The sequence below is a fragment of the Helicoverpa zea genome, chromosome 24 (genome assembly GCF_022581195.2).
Source record: "Helicoverpa zea isolate HzStark_Cry1AcR chromosome 24, ilHelZeax1.1, whole genome shotgun sequence".
NCBI classification, from domain to species: domain Eukaryota; kingdom Metazoa; phylum Arthropoda; class Insecta; order Lepidoptera; family Noctuidae; genus Helicoverpa; species Helicoverpa zea.
In genome coordinates, this window is record NC_061475.1 from 9,049,423 (window position 1) to 9,077,207 (window position 27,785).

Consider the following 27,785-nt stretch of genomic DNA (forward strand, 5'->3'; position numbering starts at 1 on the left):
GCTTATCTATGTTAACATCTGGATATTTAGATTTTATGTCTAGATAAGTTACACTTTGTTGCTAATTTTACGATTCTAATAATATTGTAAGTTTTAATACCTTGATTGAACCTGTTTAGTTTATTATTCAGTAGTAGGATATTATTTTATAACCTTAACCTTTTTCAAAACTATTTTAAACTTAAATGTACATAGCAATTATGTAATATGTAGATAAAAAAATTTAAGTATAAGTATAAAAAGAAAATTCAGATAACAAAAGGACAATGGGCGATTCCGGTCCAAATGTCCACCACGAACGGGACTAATATGGCTGGATAGCCCGTTAAATATAGAGCATTTTTTGTTATGAAAGTAAAAAAATATATAATGCCAGAAAAAAGTTATAGCAAAATCAAATAAAACATTTTATAGATTTTTTCAATTACTTTTCGTGATGTTCGATTTTCGTACTTTCTGTAACTTCTGACAAAATAGAATTGTTCATTATTAGAGAGAAGACACCACCAGTTACATCGAACTTTCCTTGATCTAGGAACCGCTGAGTATATTCAAGCACTTCTGGCGCCTCAATTGGTTAGTAGCAATAGTAATAGATTCGTACATCCAACGGGCAAAAAAATATGGGCTGTTTATATGCAAATGTGTCTTACTCATCTTAGTTTTAGATAAAGTGCGGAAATGGAAGTGGAATAAAATAAAAAATAATAATAACAACATACAAAAACTACCGAAAATTAAGAATACATTTTTGGCTATAACTTTTTTTTGGCATTGTTTTTTTTTTACTTTCTTAGTAAAATTTACTCTAAATTAAGTGGACTATTTAATTATATAGGTCTCGTTGGTGGTGGACATTTGGACCAAACTTCATACATTCTTGCCCAATCTCCTTTTAATATAATGCTAAAGAATTCATATAAATAAGGTCACTTAACTATTAGTCTAAAACTATTTCAACCAGTAATTGAGATGTATGTGAAAAAAAAACAACAATATCCAAGAACAGTAAAAAAATATTACAGCAAAAAAAAACAATAACCGAGTAAGTCATAATATTTAGACCACATCTTCCAAAATTATACTACAACCGAAAAACTCTCACTGGACAAGTGTATTCCATTTTTTTTATTTTTCTTCTATTTACAAGGTGACAATGGGAGTTTTTTTTTGCTAAATTCCTTTGCATCGGTTGGGTGACGTATCGGCAAAATATTTTCTGTTATCTTATAACGGACGATGTTGGCGCCTTTTGGCAATGTCTGACGTGTTGAGAGGTCCTTAACGTGATCATTTTAGATTTAAAAGGATTTGTGTCTTTTTTTTACGTCTGTCTAGATCTATTAAAGCCGTTCCCAATATTTTATCTGTGTGTTAATTTGCTTACTAAAGATAGAATTTTGACATTTGGCCCTATAAGTACAAGTTACATTCCTATATCGAGCTAGCACAGAAACCAAATTGTTAGAATATTGAGAATGGCCGTTAGAGTACCTACCAATAGTACCTTTTTCCATAATGGTAATAGGCATTTAATTTTTTTTATGTACCAAAAATACCTAAAAAAGTAGGCTAATTAGACAGCACCCCTTTTCACCTAGGAGATTTTTTCCTAAATAAACTAACAAATAAATATACGTGTATAGGATTTACTAGTTCTCTAACATTCCGTAATTCCCACATTTTATGTCCGCCATAACAATTTGCTTAAATACTAAAATAAAGCTTGAAAACAGCTGACATTGTTCTTGAAGAAATTTTGCAAAACAAACATTGCACGCCATTGTAAATGAACAACAAAACTGACCTGTTCTCAGCGGAGATAAAATAATATAGGAACTTTACACTCGAAGCTAAGATTTCTTCTCACCAAATAAAAACCAACCTTATGCTTCCCGCACTAAGGTACAAATTCGTCAATTTTCGGATTGACACAATAGTCAAAAACTAATGCTATTGTCACCAGTAATTCGACACTATTTTACTATAACACGTCGTTTTAACTCCTAATCTGAACCTTAAACCAACAGGATAAAATCCAAATTACAATGAGAAAAAAACAGAAAAAAAATTACCTACAAGGCGCCACGATTTTGTCGCCAACGTAATGTCGCGACGATGATATCCGGTGAAGTGAAAAAAAAAGTTGAAAAAAGTTTTTTTCTGTTTTTTTTTTTTTTTTATTCTTTGACATTCGGTAGGGCACTGACCAAAGGTCTGTAATGTAGGGACCCCTAATGATTTATTGTGGACTGCCGTCAATGTTTTTTTTGTATTTTCTGGTTTTTTGTTTTATTCGGAAGTTCCGATTCCTGGGCGTTTTGTTGGCGCCTAGCATTAGTTTGCACGTGCTAAGTGGGATGGGCAGGAATTTTATTTTTATTGCTTTTGGATAGACACAAGTTATTGAGAGGAACTGCGGGAAGTAGGGGACTACTGTGAAATGGATTGACACAAAATGCACTAAGTATCTTCATTCTACGTGAACATGGTTCATGTCCTGTTATATTTTTATATCTGACATTAACCTTATTTATTAGACAATTTACACGGGGTTCGTTTTTTTCCTGGGGTTCATCCAAAATTAATTTAGAGTTCTTCAGTAGCAGCTTAACTTTGTTGCAGTAACTCTTTTGCTAGGTACAAGCGGAGAAGTATACAAAAACATACATTAGTTATCAATTAGGTTCCATCCACATGTTTTCTGAGCCACTTTATCTATGTTTCTTCTGGTTTACTCGCCCTAGCAAACAGCAACCTTCGTGCGAACATTTCTAAAATGTCCGCGGAATTGCAGTAAATCTCGCCATTACAGTCTCGCTTCTATTGAGCTCATGAGAAACCCCTGACCTACAAAAACAAACAAGTTCTAATCAAACACCTAATTACTAATCATCACGTTTAATACAGCAATCACAAAGCTTACATATTTGACTATAAAACCACCCGACGTTGTTTATATCCATGGAGAACACAATGAATAGCGGAGGTGCCATTACGGAACATCTCCTAAGAAAATAGTGCGCCAAAATGCGAGTGTTTGGGGTATAAGGAACGTTACTGTCTTCGCTCTTTTGTATACGCCTTCTTCGGACCCGATCATTTTTGTAATACCACAAATCGTTGACGGATGTCTCAAAGAACCCTAACACCTCTTTATTCACTCGTAACTGATCGTTTAGGTCGAATTTGACCTAGAAGAAGGTGCCTGACCTACCTGTATCACAGCATCTCTGCTCATCTGTCCTTTCTCCATGTTCATATCATATTCTATTTGATTTATTATGTTTTAAACAAATTCCTTCACGCTTTCTAGAGACGTGGTTAACCTACGTGTCTTACTGGATCAATAGATTAGATTTCTATATCAATGTTATTTTTTAATGTAAGTACGTGTTTTAGCTTTTTGAAGTTTAATTTTTGTGTTATTTTAAGTACAAACCAGTATAGACTAAATGGTAGAGGAGTATGTTTTACCGTTTTCATCCTTTGCTTAAGACACACCCCGAAAATACAGTTAGGTAAATAGAGTTTTTCATACAATGTAGATGTCATCATAATCTGACCTAAGATATTTTCTTAATTTACCAAAATCAATACAATTAAATAGATACCTAGGTTAATGCTGAACTAAAATGCTTTTTTCCTGTTTTTGATATCGACTTTCATATAGGCAGTCGCTCCTTGTAAAGCACTGCTAAGTACTCAGCTGCATCCGGTGAGACTGGAAGCCGACCCCAACATAGTTGGGAAAAGACTCGGGAAATGATGAAATGATTTTGAAATCGACCCTTCTGTTATAAAATGTGTCGATTAAGTTGAAAATTCGCATGGAGAGTTTTATTTAAGGCCCTAATATTATAAGGATATACAGGTACCTTTAGTTCTCTAAAAACAAGTGGAACCGCAAGACACAGCCAGTACACAGTAATAAGGTATTAGTTGATCTCTAAATCCTTGCTCAATGTACAACGTGTCAGATTTTGGTACATTTTTTGTGCGTCTGCGTCCATTGTCATAAACCCTTACGGTAGCTCCGGAGTGTCAGAAGTTTTGTTTTTTATTTTGTGACTGGGTTTGTGGTACACTGAGTAGTTTGGTAGTAGTAGAGTATTGTTTATAAATATTTTGAGGACAAAGCAATAATGTAGACATTTTTTAAAAGGTTTTTTTTAAATTACTGTGTAAATCATCACCATTGATTTACCAATTCAGTCATAAATAGGACATCCTCTGCTTAGCCCTACATAGCCGTGATTTTGTTAACAGGTGCTCTACATTTTCCAAAAACGGTTTTACAATCAAACTTCAGTTTTAGCGTCTTCTATATCTTTTTAACTTGTTTCTATATCTTCTGGTCCTATAAAAATCCATCATAGGATTTTCAAGTCAAAAGCTTTCCCGGTGGCCAAGCTCAATCATAAATATACCTACCTATCGCACAGTATTGACACAGTTTTCTTTTACGTTTACTTGGTTACCATCACCAATCGAAGCCTCTACGCTTGCGAAGCTTACTAATTTTGAATCCAATCAATAAATAAATGGTCAATGTACCATCAACTAACATGTTATTTTATGACATCATCATCCTCCGAGCCTTTTTCCCAAACTATGTTGGGGTCGGCTTCCAGTCTAACCGGATGTAGCTGAGTACTAGTGCTTTACAAGGAGCGACTGCCCTGCCTGACCTCCTCAACCCAGTAACCCGGGCAACCCAATACCCCTTGGTTAGACTGGTGTCAGACTTACTGGCTTCTGACTACCCGTAACGACTGCCAAGGATGTTCTATGACAGCCGGGACCTACAGTTTAACGTGCCATCCGAAACACAGTCATTGGTGTCTAAGATATACTTAGAAAGTACATACAAACTTAGAAAAGTTGCATTGGTACTTGCCTGACCTGGAATCGAACCCGCGCCCTCATACTCGAGAGGCTGGTTCTTTGCCCACTAGGCCACCACGACTTTACTGCTGATGTTATTTTATGACACTTTAAACTAAATTATTAACCTCACTGCATCTCCAACCTAACTCAATACCCCGATCTCTCATAATCCGACGTATGACGTTATTAAAGAGTTTTTGTTCGATGACGCCAGTAACAAGTGCAGAGCCTGGAGTCGCCTCTATAGTAATAGCATGTTTTATTATGTACCTGTGGCTTATTTTGTATTTACTCAGTCAGCTACTGGATGTTCTAGGATTAGGTATATGTTTTAGTGCCGTTTTTAGAGGTGTTATGATAGACTAGCAACTATGAACACGAGTAAAACCACTGGTTCCACCAGCGGAAGGAAATTTACTTCGCATACTCTGTATAATACCTATAAAAGACTGAAGGCAGCCCTGAAGCCTTCCTGAGCTGGAGCCTAGCCAGTATCTTGTGAATTAAGCGCATCAAAGAAACAAACTGTACCTATAGGTAATATGTATTTGTATATAGATTCGTTGGAGATTGAAATCGAATGGAAGGACAATTTCTATCTAAGTACCTACTTATGTGTAAAACGACCCAGAATTTTCAAATAAACTTCGTTGATATTAATTTACAAATCAAGTGCGTAAGTACTACTACCTAAATCCCCACAGATAAAAAATCTATGGGAACAGCTGACTCATATGAAGATGGAACCAAAAGAATTTTCGATAAGAATTAATCTCAAATCATTTGGTACTAATAACTAAAGACGAACTTTTTTACGTTTTTTTTCAAAATCAAAGATGGCGTTGCGATATCTGAATATAGACGTCAACCGAACATACTGATATTATCTGTGGTCTTAATTTTGTGGCTATGAAATGAGCGGGTAAGATTCTTGACTGTATTAACTGTAGGCATGGGTAACGAAAACGTTTAGTAGGCAGGAGAAATTGATGATAAAATTAATGTACTTTTATTATTGTGACTTGTTTTCAAGTTGTGGTTAGGTTAGCACGTATATGCTTTATTTACTTTTTTTGTTGTAGTCCAAAAGTACCTACTTTCTTAATTAAATTAAAACCTAACCAAATTATCATTATATCAGCCTATTGTCGTCCACTGCTGAATATAGGCCTCCCTTTGGCAAACCGAATTCCAGAGTTTTTAAATTACTTACCTACTCTATCTACATATTTACAAAATACTTATATACAAAAAAATATCACTCTATACGCATAATAATTGTAATTTATTATTCACCCGCTATTCTCATAGCCACACCAACGTCACCAACACAGTAGCATTCCCACCACAGTACTTACAGATTACATACACTTATGACATTCAGCATCGTTCCCACGCCGTGACTAACACAATTACACGGATCCACTCACTTCTGTAATTAGGTAGTCAATCAGGCAGTGATAGGTCAGATTTGTAGTGAGAGAGATTATCTAGATTTGCTAGTGATTGGAAAATGGCATGCGGTTGACAAAAGTCACAGGCGTGAAGTTCTAGAACTTCTAGCTAAGCTCTAGTTCCGGATCAGGAAATGTTAACAGGTTTTTTCTTTCTGAGAACTGTACAGAATTACCAAAACTCAAACTCAAAATATTAATAAGTTTATAAAGTATGGCTTAAAGGCTTTTTTGCAGGCGTTGCAAATATAAGGGAAAATCCGTCTTGTCATGAGCCTTGAATTTGCCGCGGAGCGAACGATTTAAGCAAAGATTGGTTTGTTCGAATAAACATACATATACTTTAAACTTACTATTTTAATCGAGAAAACTTTTGATATAGAGCCAGCTTACTAAACTTACAGTTATATCCCTAACCGTACGCTCGGCGGCTAACAAGCTATCCTTCTAATTCAACTACCAAACAACTTTCATTCTTTCCTCACAAGACTTAACCCTTCAATAGCCACTCTTTAACCCAATACCAATACTCAATCCATTACGTTTTTTTATACCCGACGATTTTACCGGCGTTCGGTAAACAGAGTTACCGCGGCAGGCTTTGGCGGTAAAACGCGGTAAAAAAGGTCAATTCGACAGGAATAAATATTGGGTACTTAAGTCACCGTTGCTGGGTAAGCAGAAATGTACGTTTGGGAAATATTGAGCTGTGTTTTTGGTGGGTATTTTATGTGGTGTTGATGTAAAATAACGATATTTTTGAAAGAAATAAGAAAGAAGTAAAAAATGATAATATTATCTCAAAACTAATCATCATTGACTGGCTTCTGTCAACGGTTTCACCCGCTTACTGAAGGAACTCTTCTTATTTACCTATAAGCATGACTACCGAGTATCATCAAAATAAATTCGGTTCATAATATTGCGTAATAGGATAAAATGAGAGATCATCAATTCTAAACATGATGTGTATAAAATGCATATGCAAGGTTTGGTACCAAATATTCACCCGCTTCAATGGATATCGAACCCAAAAAGCAAACTGCTGTGACATTCAACGTCAATGCATATTTTTTATTCTAAAAAATCCCATCCTTTAACATGATCGTAAATGACTCATAAACTTACTCATATCATCCTTTAGTCAGCTCTACATGAACCTAGTTGCAACCTCAAAAAATAAACAATATTAAACTGGCAACAAACTGTAAAATTAACATCGCACCAAACCTTAACTAAAGGGAATAAAAACATTGAAATCCCGACTCTAATGACTGGGCAAACAATTTATCTTTACCTCCAAACCGACATAAGGTCGAAAATCCTGTGAACACAACTGCAGCAACATAAAGAATTTGGATATTCAATCTTATATGTGTTGCACGCAAAAATGACCTGTAAGGTTCATCCTGTTGATTCTCCAAGTGTTTGTAGAGGACGGAGGTTTTAAATTAGCAAGTCCTACCGCGGTAAAATTTAAAGACTTGGCCTTCTAATGTGTACGCCAAACACGGGGTCTAATATGACCGGCAGAGGGGTCTATTGTCGAGCCATGCGAGGGTTAATGTGAGCAGTTAACGGGTTAGACGTGTCATGGCGCCTTGCTGCCGGTTGACAGCAGTTAGACTGATAAATAAGGTAATTGTGTTTGTGGGAACAACTTTTTTGGAGAAAAAATCACGTTTTGAAAAGTGTTTTGGGTCATTCGAAATGCTTGTGGGATGCTATCAATACTATTTATAGAGTCTGCTGCGTCAGAGATTATGAAAAAGGCTTCTTTAATTATGTTAAATGTAGGGAGCCAATCCCAAGCTTCATATTCCCAAAGAAAGTTTTAAGGAACGTATTTTGTTCATTTGGAATTTTTCCTTTTGTCCTCCGCAAAATCCGTGGCTTTGCCCATTCTCTGGCTGACTGTTCTTCACCACTTCTTCTTTCCAGCAAAATTATATAGGAAATGTCGTTTTTTTGGTTCTGTATTTTGTAAACTTGACCTTCTAAAAGTGCTTATTTTCAGCCTTCATTGAATAATTGACTTTGGATCTTTATCCCACTTGGTGCTTTCAGTGCCTATGTAAGAAGAAAGAAGACGTTTGTATCCTATCGTGTCTTTACCTATATAAACTGATGACAGATGAGTAATAGTAATATTTATATTGATTCACGTTACGTATTAATTCCGGCCTGAACACGTGTATCTATGATATGACAAAACGGGTTTATTTCATTAGGAGTTGTGTCATAATTGGAACCGTGTGTAGAGCGTTTTTTTTTTCTATATATGATACGTGAATTATTAATACAGTGATATACTATGTATGATCAGATTACACTCATACCTGAAGGTTTATATATGAACATGATTGCATCTCCTGTCATTGTTAACCTGAAATAATATGCATGCATAGATTTGGTAACTTGTGAAGCAAAGATAGGTGTTTCCCTGTCTCCCCAGTAATATTTAGGTAAGTAAGTACTTTAAAAGAAAAAAATAGAAATTAAATGGGTCTGTCAGAATGACGGGTTTACGGTGTACCCTTTCAGGTTTATTGCAGTAACTTAGTGCTTATTTCCTGTCTTCTACTTTTCCTATGTACTTGCTCTCTTTAGTAAATCCGTTATTTATCGTGTGCGATTATTTTTATTCTTGAAATCTGCAAGCAAACAAACTTTTTGTCAGCTTTGTAATATTAGGCTCTAGATTTTAGACTCCCTTATGACTTATACACAATTAAAAACCTAAGGACCTATTCCCTCACCCACTAGGTACAAAGCAACCCTGCTATAATTTCAGCAGTTTGAGCAGTCGTAAGATACCGCGGTGCGTGTTCGCTGCGGCTTTGACTTGCCGCCGCGCCGCCGCAAAGCCTCCCGACTTTGTTATTGCTTGTAGGGCTGTCTACGATACTTATCGATATATTATTTTAAAGATTTTTTTCTTGGGATTTTGTCTAACTGTATGATAACTCTTACATAATTAAACTAACCTTTTTAAAACATCTCAAGACCTGTAAACTGGGCCTATATCCGATCTCATCCAGTATAAAGTAAGTAGGTAGTTCTTCTTCATAAAACATACTCTTTGGAACCGCACAACTAGCTCGACGTTTCTTAAGCACCTGTAATTTAATAGGTCTATATGATTTAAAAAACTTTGACTTTGACTCGGCCAGTATAAATCCCCTGTTATAATTTTAGCATACCTGCGGACCTGCGTCTCTTGTCGTAAGATACCGCGCTGCGTGTTCGCTGCGGCTTTGACTCGCCGCCCGCGCCGCCTCCTCCCGACTTTGTTATTGCTTGTAGGGCTGTCCAAGATACTTATCGATAAATATTATTGAAGCAATTTTATTCAGATTTTACACTCATTTGTTAAAACTCTTACACAATTAAACGTAGGTACCTTATTAAAACATCTTCATTTTCTTCTTCCCAGCAAAAACACATAGGAAGTTGTGAAGGGTGGGCGTTTTGGGGGCTGTCTTTTGTAAATTTCTGACGTTCGAAAAGTGCTTACTCTTACTCTGCTGTTTTGCAGCCAAGTTTGAATAAACGATTTTTTATTTTGATTCATTTCAAGACCTGTAAGCTGGACCTATAGGTACCCAAACTCAGCCAGTATAAATCCCTGCTATAATTTCAGCAGTGTGGAGCTGCGCCTCTTGTCGTAAGATACCGCGGTGCGTGTTCGCTGCGGCTTTGACTTGCCGCCGAGCCGCCGCGCCGCAAAGCCTCCCGACTTTGTTATTGCTTGTAGGGCTGTCCAACATACTTATCGATATATTATTTTTATAATTGTGTGACCTAATGAGACTGATTTGGCACAGCAATGCTCAACAATACCAAACATAAGATTTAAGAAAGTATTTAATTGAAGAGTCTGGGGGGGTTTATAATAACAAAGATAGCTCAATCCTACATATATCGATTAACCTCATTAAAATTTAGTGCAAGAAATCTTGACACAGGCATTTGTCTTTAGGATTTTCCCTTAGTGAATTTAAGAGAAACTCTTCCGAATAATTTTACACAAAAGTAATAAGTATATTTTAGAATCTTGATCGTAGGAAACTGACCCATTCCAGAGCTCCGAATTCTCTATTAAAAATACTTTAAAATTAGAGTTTTAATTATAGAGTCAAGTCACCTATCCCAGAATTTATCTTCTATAATAAAATTTAGGCATGTATGCAGTGCAAAGAAAAAATAATTTAAAATAATATCAAAACCAATTCATTGCTACCCCTACCGCACGCGACGCCGACCATATTATTGACACTATAAATTCTAACACGCGTTTTTAAAACCAGCCTCCCACGCACACAAGCGCACCGGATCAGGTGTGACACGCACACATGCATAGGCGAAGTATTGTTACTCTGTGTTCATTAGTAGGATTCAATATATGGTTAAAGTTGTGGATAATATTTAGGTCTTAAGTATTATACTCACGTTCTATCCAGCAATGAGTAGGTACAACAAAGAAGAATAGGTTATGGGATTTTCCATAGTTTTGTACCCAAATCTACATTTGCGTCTTTTTTAGTAAAACGATGCTTCTTCATTATAGGGATGTGCTTTTTTTTGTTTCAGAAAAATGTTTGTCCTGTTGCAAATCTACCTTTCAGAAAAATGTTTGTCCTGTTGCAAATCTACCAGACTAACCATAGGCAAACTAAAAAAGGCTGAAATAAATCACTCAAACCTGAAAAATTACTTTTATCATCTATACAAGTCAAAAAGTCTAGGTCGGCTTCAATTTCAAGAGGAATCTCATTCTTCTTCTTTCTCCTTATTTGTCGGCCCTGGCATTGGCATAATGAACCACACGGCAAGCCACATACACACACATTGATAAATAATCAGCGTGGTGTCACACATTCTCACAAGCACAACAACCCATATGACGTACAAAATGACGTCATTACATCCGGATATCAAACGGTGATCAAATCGATAATTGGGTTTGCAAATATTTGATTACAAATAACGATGTCGCCCTATTGTCTGTCCAGCAACATGCTAATTTACTTCTACCTACTTAATACTTATTTACCTAATCCTCGTGAAAAGTTTTAATTAAATCTTTAGATAATGTTAGAAAACTATAACTATTGTATTTTCATAATTATTTTACTTGAAATCACTTCAGATTCTGAAAATAGAATAGAAGAAGTAAACATGCTGTACCGAACACAGATAAAATTTTAATGAGGGCAGGATGATGATGATGATGATTCATTTAAATCTTCATCAGTCTCATAGAAAGCAAGAGTAAAAGTTAATCACCCTTCTTGGAATATTATCCACAAGATTCCCCCTAATATTTTCTTTCAATGTGGTACATAAAATACACAAATGTATCTATCTACATAATTATTGTAAGTAATATTGTATATAGTAATATTTATTCCTATCTAAGATCATTGTTTCGGCAAGATTATGGTTTATGCAAATAAATGTTTCTTACTTTCTTTCGGGTCCGAAGAAAGGCGCGGTTGAACCTAGTTTAATTAAAAATTCTACGTAACCTTAGTCCCAGTTATTTAATTTACTTACAACTGATGGTTAAGATAACGCTAACTACCAGTTAGGGTCGTTATTCCTCCGCCAAAGCTTACATGTTACTGTTAATTAGTAATTAAGCCAATGGATTCATTAAAATTTTATGCCTTTTTAATTTATGGAGATTATTTATGTGAATTAAGTAGCGGTGGAGTTTAAAAGCTTTCTTTGTGACATAGTTTTTATTAAGAAAGTTGGGACTACCTATAGGATACCTATTTTTTAGGTTTAATGTATGCATGTACCTAGATACGTAACGTAGGTATTTAGATACTTTGTTCATAGTAAGGGCTTTGTACGCCATAAAAATATTGCTTTGCCATAACGTAGGTATTTATTGTTTTTTGGAGAATGTTCTTACTAATACCTACCTACTCTACTTATTATAGGTATATTTTTCTTCTAGGGGAACAGTAACTAGGTACATAGAAAAATATCTATTACCTAACCCAACTTATTATTTTTTCGAACATTAGTGTATGAAGTTGTATCTCTTTTCATTGACAGCTATGTCTACATCAGATTAATAAGGTCATCATCTGCCTAGCCTTTTCCCGACTATATCTGTCTGTCCTACCGGATGCAGCAGAGTTGGTACCAGTGTTTTACACACACTGATTGACTATCCTATCTGACCTCCTCAACCCAGTTACCCGTGCTACCCACCCCCTTGGTAGGTAACACTTGTTGACAGACTTCAAATTAATAATTAGGTAATAAGTCATTGATAGACACTTCAATATTTCCAATCACAATCTTCCCATACCATACCTTACCCGTGTACTTTAAGGTGTATAACCTCGGTACAAAAATAAAGGATTCGCTATCGGTCACATCACTACCTCTCTTTGTGTGCCGCGTAACTACCGTGACGGACGGTGGCATGCGAGAACGCAGTATGCTAATTATTTTTAATTATTGTTCGTAATTATTGCAATTATCTACTTGTTTTTGTTTAAGGGATGGGTAGAGGTGGTAATATTTGTTGGTAAGGCATAATAGGCTTACCTATACAAGATGTCCTTAGAATTATAAAATAGTTCAATGGATAGTAGTGAGTAGATATAAGAACTTTTTGACACTATGCGACATTCTTGAAAGTTGATCATAATTTTAGAAAGCGAGCGGTAGGTAGTAAATTAGGTATACACATTTAGGGTGGGTTGCGTCATTTAACTATACCTAACGCTAACCGAACCATTTTCGGTTGTCAGATCGCCGATTTAAGCAATGGTTACAAATAAACAGCTGATTATCGTGGCTAAATAGTCAACTCACCCTTAATACCTTTACCTACCTACACTACCTTTAAATACTAAAATACTGCGCAATAAAAGTCACTTCAACAAACAATAAAAAAATTAATTAGTGAAAGTAAGAACGGTAAGTAACCTACCTTATATAAGAAAGTCAATCACTGATCAATCTTGCAATCAATTTAATCAATAAAATTAATTGATCAACTGCAATCCAATTATTGCAATTGTTATTACTTTAGGTATAATAATAAATATATGGTTCCGTTTCGAATAAATAATAAAATCCTTTCAATCGTAAAATTAAAACATTGTAACTGTATTCGCATAAAATGTTAAGTCAATATTCATTCATAAGAAAAACTATTATATTTTTGTTCAAAAGTTCAAGTAAAAGTTTTCTTCTTTCATAGCTTTAATTTTAATTGAAATATTTTTTGTTAATTGTTATTTGGTAGCAGTAACGTTTATATTGTGCTGTAGATATTATTACTCTATGTAACTTGAATCTTTTTCAAAATAAGTTAGGTAATTAATATTTTTTTTGAGTTTATTTTATTACGAATACTTACATTGGATCTTATAAACTAACAAATCGGAACATCATAAAATCCTTTTTATAGTAAAAGCAAAAAATAATATAAAACATATTCCTATCTATTTCATTACCTAACCAAGGAATTTTAAGGGCAAAAAAATTAACCAATTTACTAACAAAGATCATTTTTGTAAGTAGGTTTGAACAGGAAAATTAGACACATACTTAGGTAAAAAAGTAGTAAAGTAAAAAAGTATTTTTTTGGATATTATCATTAAATCGGCATTTTTACAAATGTCTATTAAACAAAATTAACCTTACCAAGAAATAAACTCACAAAACAAACTCTTAGATTCTTATCACTATCATATTTAACCTTTCCAATACAAATGACTGACACAGTTAAAACACCAGTTATTTACAAGTTACTAACCTTAGAAGTTCTGGTTAAGTTAAACTTCAAGGAACATACTACGATCAATTTCAGCTTGGCAATTTACAATGTTCGGTGAAACCCATAAGAGTAAGTGAGACAGCATGTAAGAGCGAGATGGTTAGACGTCGCTTTGTTTAGGCGGGGGGCGGGACGCAACCACGCCCACTTATCGATCGAGTTGGTATAATTTATTCATAATTTCAGTTATTATGTTCTCTTTTCGAATAATATTATTCGAAGCGGCCAGTGAGGGTTAAATAGTTATCTGCATGTAAAAAAGGTTTTAACCACCAATAATTTGGTAGTTAGAACTTTTTTTATATGCCTTTGTCCGTCTGAATGTAACTTTTGTTCTAAAGGCACAAAAAAACTGCTTTGGCTCTTTTATTGAAAGGGAGTGCCCTATACCTATAATAGTGTGTCATTAAATAGTTTAATAGGCCTATGTCCAGCAGTGGACTGCGATAGGCTGATGATGATGATGATGATGATGATGATGATGAAATAGTTTAATGGATTTTAAATGAGCATGACACCTCTATTTCTAGGTCGTTACTTAGAGAAAGTAAGGGGGAGGTAGACTTGTGACTAAACGTAGTTCCAATCTAATTACTTACCTGTCTAGAACTAAGTATGTACCTACAATACAAAAAAATCAAAAATATGTTGCTGAAATGTTTGATGTCTTTTCCATACCTAAGTAGGAAAACTGCAATGCTTTGGCTTTAAAAATCAACTAAGAATGGCATGCCTTATTATAAAATTAGAGCTTAACGAGTTCCTTGTGAGGAGAGTATAAAAATCATGGTAAAACCAGGTCGCGCAATCTTCATTAAATGGTAAAACAAGCTCGCAACAACCATTTTTGCAAAATCTATTTCATATACTTACGAGGTCATTAAAAGAACCCCAAAAAAGACCCATCTTTGCTCACACATTTCTTTCACCAACTCCTAACCAACCTCATTTCTCCCACAGAAAAGCTGCGCCTCTCCCTCTGCGTAGGCTGCGGCGGTCAGATCCATGACCAGTACATCCTGAGGGTGGCTCCCGACCTGGAGTGGCACGCCGCCTGCCTCAAGTGCCAGGAGTGCCGGCAGTTCCTCGACGAGTCCTGTACCTGCTTCGTGAGGGATGGCAAGACGTATTGCAAGAGGGATTATACTAGGTGAGTTGGTACTGGAAAATTTAATTTGGTTGCAGATATCAAATAGGTAAATTAAAGATATCTATTGAAACTTGGTTGCACGCTAAAACAGCAAGCTTTTGGAGATTAAAAAAAATAAACCGGCCAAGTGCGAGTCGGACTCGCGCACCGAGGGTTCCGAACAAATCCTGTATAGATAAAAAGTGAGTCTCGCGCCAACCGTTCAGTTTAGAACAATCATAGTTATTAATATTTTTTATTTTATAATATAACTAAAATAGTAGGCCAGTACCTTGTAAAAGTTATTTTATTAAAGTTATTTATATACAACATTTTGTAGTCATCATTCAGAAATCTGATTGAAAATAGCTAATTAAGGTCATGGGGCATATCTGACCCATTTTGTAAAAACTGGCGGACATGAATCAAAGTAGTTTTAAATCGTGGAGAATGGTATGACGTTTCTTTGAATATAAATATTTTATCAAAATTCCATGGAGACGAATGTCCAGGATCGTTTGAAAAATATAAAAGACAAGCAGTTTCAGAGGATTGTACAGGTTGCAATGCTAGTTTTTATTGTTAAAGACTTTTCATAAAGAAGCAGGATGTCAATTCGGATGACCAGGATCTGATGAGAACTGACCAGGATCTGGAAACCCTGAGAAATCGAGGGCAACTCTTGAATATTGTAGGCACGCATCGAGTCAAAACCAGACATGTGAGTGTATTTTTGAGGGTACTGGTAAACAGTGAAGGTTTTTAGCTGATTTGATAATGGAGACTACAGAGAGTCGAGGGAACTCCTGAACGGTATGTTGCAACTACCACGTGTTTGGGCTTATTTTATTCGTATTGGCGAAGACTTTCCACATAGATAAGTTTGACTGCCATTGTGGGATCGATCTGCAAAGATCAGATATAGTTATGGGAACTCCTTTACAATTTATAACGTAACCTTGTGTTGGAGCTTATTTTATTTTAGGTGATGAGAATTCAGTACTAATGGGATCTTTTATTTTTGAGGGATTAATCACCTAACGAGCCCCAGTTTCAGGTTTTTTTCGAAACTGCCTGACGACTTGTAACTGTCGAATTGTAACAACGACTGCTAGAGAGTAGGATTCGGGGCTGCTGGCTTTACGTTTCTAGAGCCTTGACAAAAGTGTAATTCTGTCCTTTTCTTTGTTTTATAAAATCGGCTTTATTTTATTTTGTAGCATTTTACAAACAAATCCAACTTCAAACATATAAAAAAGCAACAAGAAAACAAAAGCAAGAAAGAAATTAAAAAGATGATAGGTGCATCGGTCTAGAAGTCGGTGTCTAGAGAATGCATCTATATTTATTTAACCACCGAGATCTAGACCGAGGCATTTAGACAGTTTTCTTGTTGTTTTTAGAAGTTGTTTTTTTTTTTGTAAAAAGTTTTTATTTTAAACTTTTGTGAAAAGTTCTCGTCAATACGAATAATATAAGCCCAAACACGACGTTACTAAAACATACCGTTGAGGAGTTCTCTCGACTTTCTCACGTCTCCATCATCAGGTAAGCTCTAAACCTTCACTGTTTGATAGTATCACCAGACATACATCTAAGAATCAAGTTTTAATCCTATGCATGCCTACAATTTCTGATAGTTGCCCTCGATTTCTCAGGATTTCCATCATCAGATCCTGACCTGATGACAATGGAAATAAACGGCGAGTATACTCTTTTACTAAAAAGAAATGTTTTCTCAAATCCGTCAAACTTGGTCGTTTAAATTCCCTATTGAAATGAGGAAAATATGTATTTGATTTGATTTGATAATACTTTAATATTTTATGTAACTTCAAATTTATCATTTTCGCAATTTTTCCTTTATCTGTACTATATAACGGTGCATCTTGCCGAATTTCAAGATTCTGAGTTCACGGGAAGTACCTTGTAGGTTTTGATTCCCTAGCGTGTGACGGAAATTCGTCAAAGGTGTCGGTATAACTACTGTATCTTTTGATCGCGTTAACTTAGAAGTTTGATTTTTTCACTGCCTAAAGGGACAATAGACCTAGGTATTTGGTATAAATTTCAATCTGATACCTTTATTCGTTTGTGAGAAATAAGGTAGTAAGTTTCATTTTATTAAAATATTTTTTTTTACATTATTTAACTAAAAAAATGAGATTTTCGTAATTTTTCCTATATTTGCATTATATGACAATGCTTCATGCCAAATTTCAAGACTCTGAGTTTACGGGAAGTATCCTGTAGGTTTTGATTCCTTTGCGAGTGTCGAAAATTTGTTGAAAATATCGACATAATCGGCTGTATCTTTTGATTGGCTTGGCTTAGAAGTTTGATATTTTCACAGCTTAAAGGGACAATAGACCTGAGTATTTCATGTGAATTTCAGCTTGATACGTCCACGCGTTCTTGAGATAAAGGGTCTTGACAGACAGACAGACAGACAGACAGACAGACAGACAGACAGACAGACAGACAGACAGACAGACAGACGGACAACAAAGTGATCCTATAAGGGTTCCGTTTTTTTCCTTTTGAGGTTCGGAACCCTAATGAGAAAAGATAGCTCCACAAAACCACTTCCAAGGATCACTATAAGAACATTTAAAAGGTTTTTCAATACACAAAGCAAAGGTTGCTTTCTTTCAGTTCACACGTTGTTCACAAAATTGTATTCGGATTGGATCCCTATAAGGTAAACAAAGATATACCTAGGGAATTAGCGTGAGCACCTATTCTCATTAGTTAGGCGTTGGGATATATCTCAAATTCTGCAGTGCTAAATCTACACTCACCTTATAACTTTGGCCTTTACCTAGCCTAGGTATCGGGTCAGCCAGCAATTTTTGCAATCGGCAAACATTCGTTGGCTGACGTTAAGCTACATATTGCAGGTAGGTAAGTGGTAGATAATTTCACATCTGCTCACTTAACTATTGAATGGTATTGGAAATGGTACAAGACAAATATTAGATTTATTCTCGACCCAGAGGAAACGACACGAATATTCTCACTAAAACACAAAAACAAAACTTCAGTTCCGACAAGCGCAAGACAAACCTTTCTAATTACAAATCTAACAGCAATCACTAATTTCACATCCAAAAAAAATATCCAGAAAGAAAAATAAAATACAAAACAACATCGGTAATCGAAAACCCGCTTATCCGGCCGGTGTAAACGGGAACAAACACAGATCGTGTTCCCGCCGCCCGCCGCGCTGTCAAACTGACGTTTGTTTTGGCGCCAAAATACATAATGCTGAGTTGAGCTGCGTTTGTTTTCACTTCGGCACATCACAGCGAGAATTTACCAACACATTTTACTGTTCTAAAAACGTATATTGAGTTTAATACATTCGATTTTAGCCTTTATATCTGTAGTGTTAAGAACTTTGAGGTTATACTATTTTTTGACAAGCATTTGGGTGTGTTTGTGTTAGTGTAATACTATATTTTATATAGCAGCGAGAAATGGAAGGGTGAAAAGATAAACATTAGAGGTTATTTTAGTGAATTTCATCTTTGGAGTCTGTGTGTATAAAGTGGCGCCTGACTTTTGATTGACGTAACGCTATTCTTTTTTTAGTCTAGAGTTTTAGGCTTATTGTAAACTGTTGATAAACGGAAGAAATTACTTTCGATCTGACTGATGTAGGTGAGGTGTAGAACCGTGTCGAAATAACATGATCTAATTTTCACGTAAAAGTAAACGAATGATTTGTGTGTTTATTCCATTCATTAACTAAGTATGTCTCAACGTCTGAAATAACTTAAATTATATAATTTCATTTATTAAAAAACATATAAAAGTTTTTTAATATGATAGTTTGGTAAATATCAGCCATTTAAAATCCCGCAACATTTTTTTATCAAATTCAATCTTAAGCCGCATCTAGGACCTAATAGATTTTGTACCCCAATCTATTAGAAACATAGCGAAGCGGTCAACTTCAATAATACAGATAAAGAATCAATCAAAGGCACGTAAAATAGATTAAATTAACGAAATACCAAAACTGCGTAACTCGTACAAGGATTTATTGAAAATTCTCAGAAAACTACGATAAACTATGAAAATCGTAGATTTTTAACTACAGTTGAAAACGATAAGGTTTCACAATGGGCACCCGGTACTTTATTTCTAAGAATTTACTAATAATATCTATGTATAATTAAATATTATGATAGGAAGTTAAAGAGACCGATAGTCTGCCAGTCTGTCTGTTGGTATCAAAGATAAGCATAGATTATAGAAAATATTTGATATTTATCAATTTTCTATGAGACCGCTTTTAGAGATAGAAAAATCTGTCTCGATTAGTTATTTTCTAATTGAACACTTTTTGAACAATATTTTTTTTTAATTTCAATTAATAATTGTGTTTAAAAAATAGGTAAAATAAATAGTCAGCAAAGTGCGCCAACTCTTGCGCTCTTTTTCGGGGTCTCTAGGTTTGGCGGAAAGTTAATTTTGGCATTTAAGTAGGTACATTGGCTTTGTTCAGTTATAAATAATATTTAAATACTTAAACACCCAAAAGTTGGAAAACAAAAAAACCTCAATCTTTTTCAAAACCTGCGTAATCATAAAAACAGGACACTTCAAAGGCAAAAAACAATACTAAGATAAAAATAGCAAAATCAAAATTTTATAATTAACCCTTCAAAACTCATCGGAAACGGTATGTTTACAATAGACCACGGTCGCTTCGACCAACGTGTAAATATAGGAAATGTACTGAAAAGACAAAAAACTTTGTTTGTAGTAAGTACGAAGTAATCCATCATTTTGAGGAAATCATCTTTTGGATCTTGAAGTGTTTTCTTTGGAAAAGGATTTCCTATGGGATGTTATCGTCTTCTAAGTTGACGGTTTACTGAAATCATATCATAACTAGAGAGTTTGTTTGTTTGAACGCGCTAATCACATTAAATATCGACTAGACTGATTTGAATAATTCTTTCAGTGTTACATAGCCCATTAATCTAATGACGGACTGAGGGACTGAGGGATCTAATGTTGGCAGCTAGTTTTAAAGCAACGGGAAAGGCTATGGTTCCCTGTTTCCCCGTAGTCTAATTTAAGTGTCATTTAAATAACCACCTTAGCCTATAAATAAATATCATCAAATAAACGTCATAAAAATATATTCTCTTTTCAGTTTCAGTACCAGATTTACTCTCCAACCCACCAAAAAATCATTGTCAAGAAAAACAACCCTAATTCACGCCATATTTACCAAAAACAAATAGGTAAACGGAAATCCCCCTCAAACCAAACAAACCATCAAGTTATCTCCGACTCCCGCGCATTCGATTAGCGAAACGTAATCCTGCGCGCGAGTGTCGCCTTACTGTTTACATACGTAGACAGGCTGTGTGGTCTCTGAAATATTATGCATTCATATTGCGTTCATGTGTCGAAAGACCATGTTCTGAATCACCAATTCGTCTTGAGCAAGCGTGGTGATTAACGCTCAATCCTTCTCCGTGTGAGAGGAGGCCGTAGCCCAGCAGTGGGATGTGGATTTATGATTGAAGTTGTGAAATATTTTTGTGATTAAAAGTTAATTTGTTCATCTAGTATTTTGTGTCATGAGAGCGGTTGAGTACTTACTATGTGTAAATGGATACATATGTACGTACATCCATATTGTGTATGACTCGGCCGCTACCTACTGAGCGCTCCCGAGCTTACGCATATATGTAGTACCTCATCCTCCGAGCCTTTTTCCCAAACTATGTTGGGGTCGGCTTCCAGTCTAACCGGATGTAGCTGAGTACTAGTGCTTTACCTACTTATGTATATAAAGCCAATCAGCCGTTTCCGTGGGATAAAACATTTTTACCTTAAGGAGTTTTCTTAATAACATCCTTTTTAAATTGGAAATCAGAAGATGACCAACCCCGCTATAGGTGCAGCGTGAAGGAGTGTTAGACTCTTACTGACTAAAACCCATCATGTTCCTTCTTAAGCCCTTTGCGCCAGGGTCGCGGTAGCTCTTTCGAACAATCCCGCAGGCCCGGCAGGCCTCGACCACAAGAACGGGAGTTGCTTGATAACATCCTAGGATTTTCTAGTCATGATACCAAGATATTCTTGAAAGTGTAATTGTTTATACTTTTAATAAGTAGGTCCCTTTTGTGTGCTTAATAAATATTGCTATTTGAGACACTGTCTGAAACCCACCTGTCCAAAATAAAAATCTTCATAATTAGGTTTTGCCTTTACTCTTATCTATTCGAGCAATCCATCATAAACCAGATTATTATCAGGATTTTGTATTGTTTCCACTATCAGGCGAAGATAATCTCGTGTATTCTGATAATATGTGATAGTCATGTGCCTAACTTTTATGGTTTAACTCAATAGTAATAATGATTATTTTTCTTCAGTCTATCTATACTAATATTATAAAGCTGAAAGTATGTTTGTTCGAATGTGCTAGTCTCAAAAACGGCTGTGCTGAAAAATTATTTCAGCGTTAGATAGCCTGTTTATTGAGGAAGTCTCAAGCCAGAGTACTTTTTATCCTCGTGTGTGTATTGACCCTACAAAGCGCGAGTGACTTATTTAGCTCAAATACCACTGAAAGGATTTTAATACCATTTTCAGCAGGAGAGAGAGTAATTCATCTTTCAAATGGTCTCTTTCATCAAAAACGTAAAACCTTACCTTCATATCTCTATCCAATAGCCATCCTAAATCATTTTCCTTGTGCCAATATTTTAGGTCCACCTAAACTATTTTTATAGTTACGTCACATAAAAATGTGACCTCTCTATAAAAGTTACCTTGACCTTGCCTATAAAATATTTTACGTTACATAATCAAGCTACCAATTACTATCAAAAACCAATTTGTTTTCTATCAGACTTTATCTATCAATACCAACATAATAGAAAAAGAACTACCAATATCATAACGCAAAGACAGGAGTGGCAACATGAAAACATGAAAGCTAGTAAACCCAAGGCTGCCAACATTCAGTAACGTAACGAGTAAATACAGGTATATAGTATACTCTACCTATAGGCAATGCTTTTAGCGGGATTGCCAGGGTGGAACCAACCCCTAAGTGCGGGCAATGACCCCTCCCAACGGGGTGGGTTTTAAAAATACATCGCGCCATCGCTTCTCAATCTATTTTGGGTTTATAAGTTCGTTGATTGATGTAAATGCGATTTTGTTGCGGACTTTTTTGTTTTTAAGGGCGAGATTTTGTAACCTTTTTTTGTTTCATGTTGCTGTGTTTTTCCGTTAAATATTTAAGGGAAAGGTTACTACTTCATTTTGTTGAAATTCAGAATTATTTTGATTATTTTTTTATTAACAGAATAATGTTAAATAGCTACCTCAATAGGTGTATATTATGTCGGTATGTAACACAATAACAAATATATGTGAAGAATTTATTCACTGAAAAATTAGGCTTGTAAAAGAAATCTACCTACTAGTGAAAATCTTAGAAACTACTAAACGAATCTCCATGGGTCTTTTACAGCAGTGACCGGGTCTGTAGAGTACCAAAGAAAACTTAATACTTTTGTTTGTAGGGTAATAAAGTGTAATTTCCTTGCCCTCAGGTTATTCGGTACAAAATGCGACAAATGCGGCTCATCCTTCAGTAAGAACGACTTCGTGATGCGCGCCAAAACGAAGATCTACCACATAGACTGCTTCCGGTGTTGCGCCTGCGCACGACAACTTATACCAGGTAAGTAATGTCGGCTTCATACTATTATTATAGATTCTGTAATACTACTTAAAAAACTGGTGCAAGTGGTTTCACTAGAGTTTAGTACCTACGTGAAATATAGTCAATAAATAAGCTGCCTCGATAAATAAGCTGTCTAATGCTGAAATATTTTTTCCGTCAATAGTTTTTCAAATCATACCAGTAGTCTCCAAGTTTAGTACGTTTAAAACCAGTAAACCCTTGAGCATTATAAGTAAGTATTCATATTATTCAACTAACATTATACTTAAAACTCAAGAGTTTGTTTGCGCGTTAACAGAGCCAATCTCAGGAACGAATACTTAACTGGTCTGATTTCAAAAATATTCTTCAGTGTTAGATAGTCCATTTATTGAGAAAGCTTAAAGTATATTCTAAAGTAAATATCCATGATAACAGGTTTACAATACTTCTTTTACTTCTGCAGGTGACGAATTCGCGTTGCGAGAAGGTGGTGCCCTATACTGCAGAGAAGATCATGACGTGTTAGAAAAGGTTCGTACACACTTATGTATAAAAGAAAACAGCAAAATTTGGAGTGTGATTCCAAGCGTGGCAACTAATGTAACTTTTCTAAGTTATATGTATCTACTTTCTAAGCATATCTTAGACACCAGTGACTGAGCAAGGGTGAAGGAAAACATCTTATGAAAACCTGGACATCATCAAAGTCTGAAATCAAAACAAACAAAAGTGATTAACGCTCATTCTTTTTCTGCACAAAGGCCTGTGCCATAAAAAGGCTGATGATGACCTAATAAAATTGAATTTGAACCTTAGATTAATACAGTAGTTAGTCACAAGTTATATACGACCGTTATATACCAGCGAACAAGCTATGAATCTATCTAACAACAGTGAAACTGGTTTGTTCAGAGTGCGACTGCCAGTAGCGCCACCACCGGCAATGCGGAGAGCAACAACAACACAACACTGAGTAACAACAACTCGCATCATCCGCATGAATTGGGCTCTATGTCTGGTAAGTTACCATTATCTTTTTCATAGGCTTCTATGAAACGTCACACTAGTTGCACGGTTCCAAAAAGTTGGTCTCATGGAGAAGAGCCGGCAAGAAACTCCATAATGATATAAAGATTTTAACGATACAAGGCCAATTTCGGCCACGGCGGCTGTTCATTTAAGGAGATCGGCCAGCTGCGCAGGACATATTACAGTGCACGAGCATTTGCGCAGACACAGGTGCACTCACTATTCTTTTACTCTCATAGGCCGATGGGACGGTAACCCGACACGACCGGAGAGAGATGAGAATCCCAACTCACCAATTTTATTGGGGGGTCGGCGTAATATGTCTTTTGCTTCTTTTCCTTCCTGTCATACGAACACACACTCCCTTCTTATTCATGTCATTTTGCAGGCAGTCCATCCATCTTTTCTTTCGTCTTCCCCTTCCTCTTCATCCATCTACATTCATACTTAGCACACAGTTTTTTGCACGCTAGTCATCTCTCCTCATTACTGGTGAGTACATTATCTCAGCGGAAGAAATAAACTGGATAAGTCATCATCCTATCTCAATACTATTCGTAGACAGTCAACACTGCATGCTTTCCTGTTCCATGATTGACAATTGACATCTATATATACGGCAGCAGAAACTCGAAATAGCTGTAATTTCGAATTTCACACAGTCCATCTATCTATCATTTCTTCAGTGTCATCGTCACAGTGTTCCTTTATATCCTTTCGACGTTCATATTCCAAGCATCAGTGGTGGGGATAGCTTTCTTTCAATTGTTTATTCTTCTCCCCTTCCATTATTTCTCCATTCATTATTTCTATCTACGACCCCTGTCCGAAACCTAGCATTCAAGCATTTGTCCGAAAAACTATTCATAATTTACCCACAATAACACTCATACAAGTTAATAAAACATTCCATTACACATTAACAAGGAAAACACCGTGACCCTAAATTCCTCGGCTCCCTCTAAAAACATCAAAAAGATCGAACAACAAACATAGAAACAGAGATAACGCACGCAGCCGAAGCATAACATTAGTTTACAATCTTAAAACCAACCAATATTAGATCTCCTATCAACACTACACGCGATTACTAGAACCTTATCGATACGATATTATCGATACAAATTCGAGTATCGAATAATCGTTTCGCGATCATACCGTGATTTGTAGATAACGGCTTTGAAGTCCGCCGACAAAGGTACCGCCGCGTTTGATATTGCCGAACAGAGTTAGTCGCTTGTAGTATTTATCGGCTAATTAAAAAATGTGTTAAATCTAGTTTGGGTTGAGATAGATAATGATGGTATGTTCGGTCTGATGATAAACGCTTTACGTAGGTATTTTTTTACAGTTTAGCAAGGTCATAGCACAAACGTACCTATGTAAAGTACCTAATTGTATTTATTTATTCATAAATACAAACGATAGTAAGGACCAATTTTAATTCTACCTCCATCCGGGTCGAACGGCCATTTTCTTTTGGTCCTTTTAACACTTATTGAATAAGAAAAACCATATCTGGCTACTGAAGCATTAAGTATGATTTTAGTACTAATCAGTTGTCAGTTAAATTACTCATTGCTGATCCTCAAAGTTACTTCAGAATTTTTGCAAAAATAATGGTTACCACATCACCATCCTCCGAGCCTTTTCCCAATCATGTTGGGGTCGGCTTCCACAATAGTTACTTACCACAATCATAATGTAAATATTTCTACAAAAAAGTTTCGAGAACCCAAATCTTCCTTCACTGTCCCTTACTCCTTTTTCTCCACCACCCAACTCCCTATGGAATAAAGATCGCCACTCATGACTACTTAACGAACACTAAACCCACTTCACACTGTCCATTTCAAATTAAAGCTTAAACAATAATCAGTAATTACAAATGTACAAAGCTATCTATGATCTGTGGGATTACGGAGGTGTCAAATAGGGATACCGTGGACAGCTACACTAATCTTAGAAGTGACCCCTTTGGTTAAATATTTGATGGCAATTATGTGTGTGTAATATTATTTGTTTGTTTGTCCGTGTGTTAGAATAATTTGTTGGGTTTAAGCTTTGTAGGCGGGGTTTTTTTTGGGTGTTAATGGATTTTGTATTTTTTGTAATTGGGTAAGAGAATTACAAATATATATAATAATAATATAATTACGAATAATCGATAGTTAAAGCTATTTCAGGACACCAGATGAAAAAAAAAACTGTTTAATCTTGCTTATTCGCATATCGCTTTCTTCCTTACCCTAACCCTTCTAATTCTCTTAGTTTTATCCCTTTCTTACTTATTTTATTCAGTTATAACTTATTGCATTTTAACTTTTAAAGCCCGGGTAAATTCAATACTAGCATACCTAAGTTCCCATTCAAAGTTATTGTCAAAAATAATATTTCAAATATATGCAGGCTTCTGAAAATTCACGCTAGCTACAAGATTCGAAAAAGTCCTTGGTCCCATGGAAAAGAATCGGCAAGAAACTCCATATGAACTCTTATAAGGAAGAGTGCCTTTACTTGATTGTCTTTAAATAAAACTACTTTTACGGATTTGATCGCAGATTTAATATTATTTAATCCTTGATTGTCTTTCTTATTTCCTATTATATTCTCCCACAGATTCAGGCAGCGAGTCCGGGTCTCACAAGAGCGGGCGCGCGCGCACCACGGCGGCCGCCGACGGCAAGCCCACGCGAGTACGAACCGTGCTCAATGAGAAGCAGCTACATACACTTAGGTAAGTCCTAAGATAACTATCTTACTTAAGACGGTTTAAGGATCGTCATCTCCTGAGTCTTAAGAAGATTTAGAGATAGTAAAATATATAGGGAACATTACATGAAGGTTCATATTGAAATTTCAAATTAGAAAGTCGAGGCATTCAAAAATATGAACTACGAAGTGCAAATCTTGCTTTTAACCAAGCCTAGATATAATCCGTTCAGACTATTTATTTATTAGAGAAAATTACTTATTAGATTTAATTATTTGGCCCTTAAATTCTCCTAAATTATACTTAAGTATTTTATTTACGTTACACAATATACCTTTACCAAGAGATCATTGTAATGAAATTCGATATTCCATTTCAAATATTGCAATTTGACTCAAACTAAACACTATTTACACTAGGTTTTATAGAAAAATACAGCACATATGCACAAAATCAGACAATTTACTATTTCCACAACCTTTCTAACCATCTCCATTTCCTCAGAACCTGTTACGCCGCCAACCCTCGTCCCGACGCGCTGATGAAGGAACAGCTAGTGGAGATGACGGGCCTCAGCCCTCGCGTCATCAGGGTCTGGTTCCAGAACAAGCGCTGTAAGGACAAGAAGAAGACCATCCAGCTTAAGATGCAGATGCAGCAGGAAAAGGTGGGCACTGCTCTCAGGAGAATTTTGAAGAATTAGGGCGAAATGGGGTTTAGAGATTTGAAGGCGATGTAATTTTGAGTCACATAGAGAAAACTAGATAAAAGGGGGGTTTAAAGAAGGCACTAGGCTCACTATGTTCAAGTTAAATTAGATAATAATATTTATAGAGGGACAAGTGGTCTGAAAATAGAATACTGTTTTAGTTGCTCGACTTGTCTCTATACAGATGGGTTAATTTATAGTAATTAATGTGCAAAATAAACTTAAAGCAACTGTTGACCTAAGTGTCCAAACAAGTACACTGTCAGCAATATCATTAAAGATTGTGGACATCAAATTGAAGTCTGTATTCACAAGGTTTTAGTACATTGAGATAATC

General features: G+C 35.7%; 1 protein-coding gene across 2 annotated transcripts in view; it reads left to right on the forward strand.

Moving 5' to 3' along the window:
- LOC124642345 (insulin gene enhancer protein ISL-1) overlaps window positions 1–27,785 on the forward strand; it is a 43,705-nt gene that overhangs the window by 13,697 nt on the left and 2,223 nt on the right. For both annotated transcript variants that reach the window (XM_047180740.1, XM_047180742.1), the window contains exons 2-7: window positions 15,118–15,307; window positions 22,882–23,012; window positions 23,461–23,528; window positions 23,910–24,015; window positions 26,646–26,763; window positions 27,244–27,406. In XM_047180740.1, coding sequence (XP_047036696.1) covers window positions 15,118–15,307; window positions 22,882–23,012; window positions 23,461–23,528; window positions 23,910–24,015; window positions 26,646–26,763; window positions 27,244–27,406 — 776 coding nt within the window. The remainder of the gene's footprint in view (window positions 1–15,117; window positions 15,308–22,881; window positions 23,013–23,460; window positions 23,529–23,909; window positions 24,016–26,645; window positions 26,764–27,243; window positions 27,407–27,785) is intronic.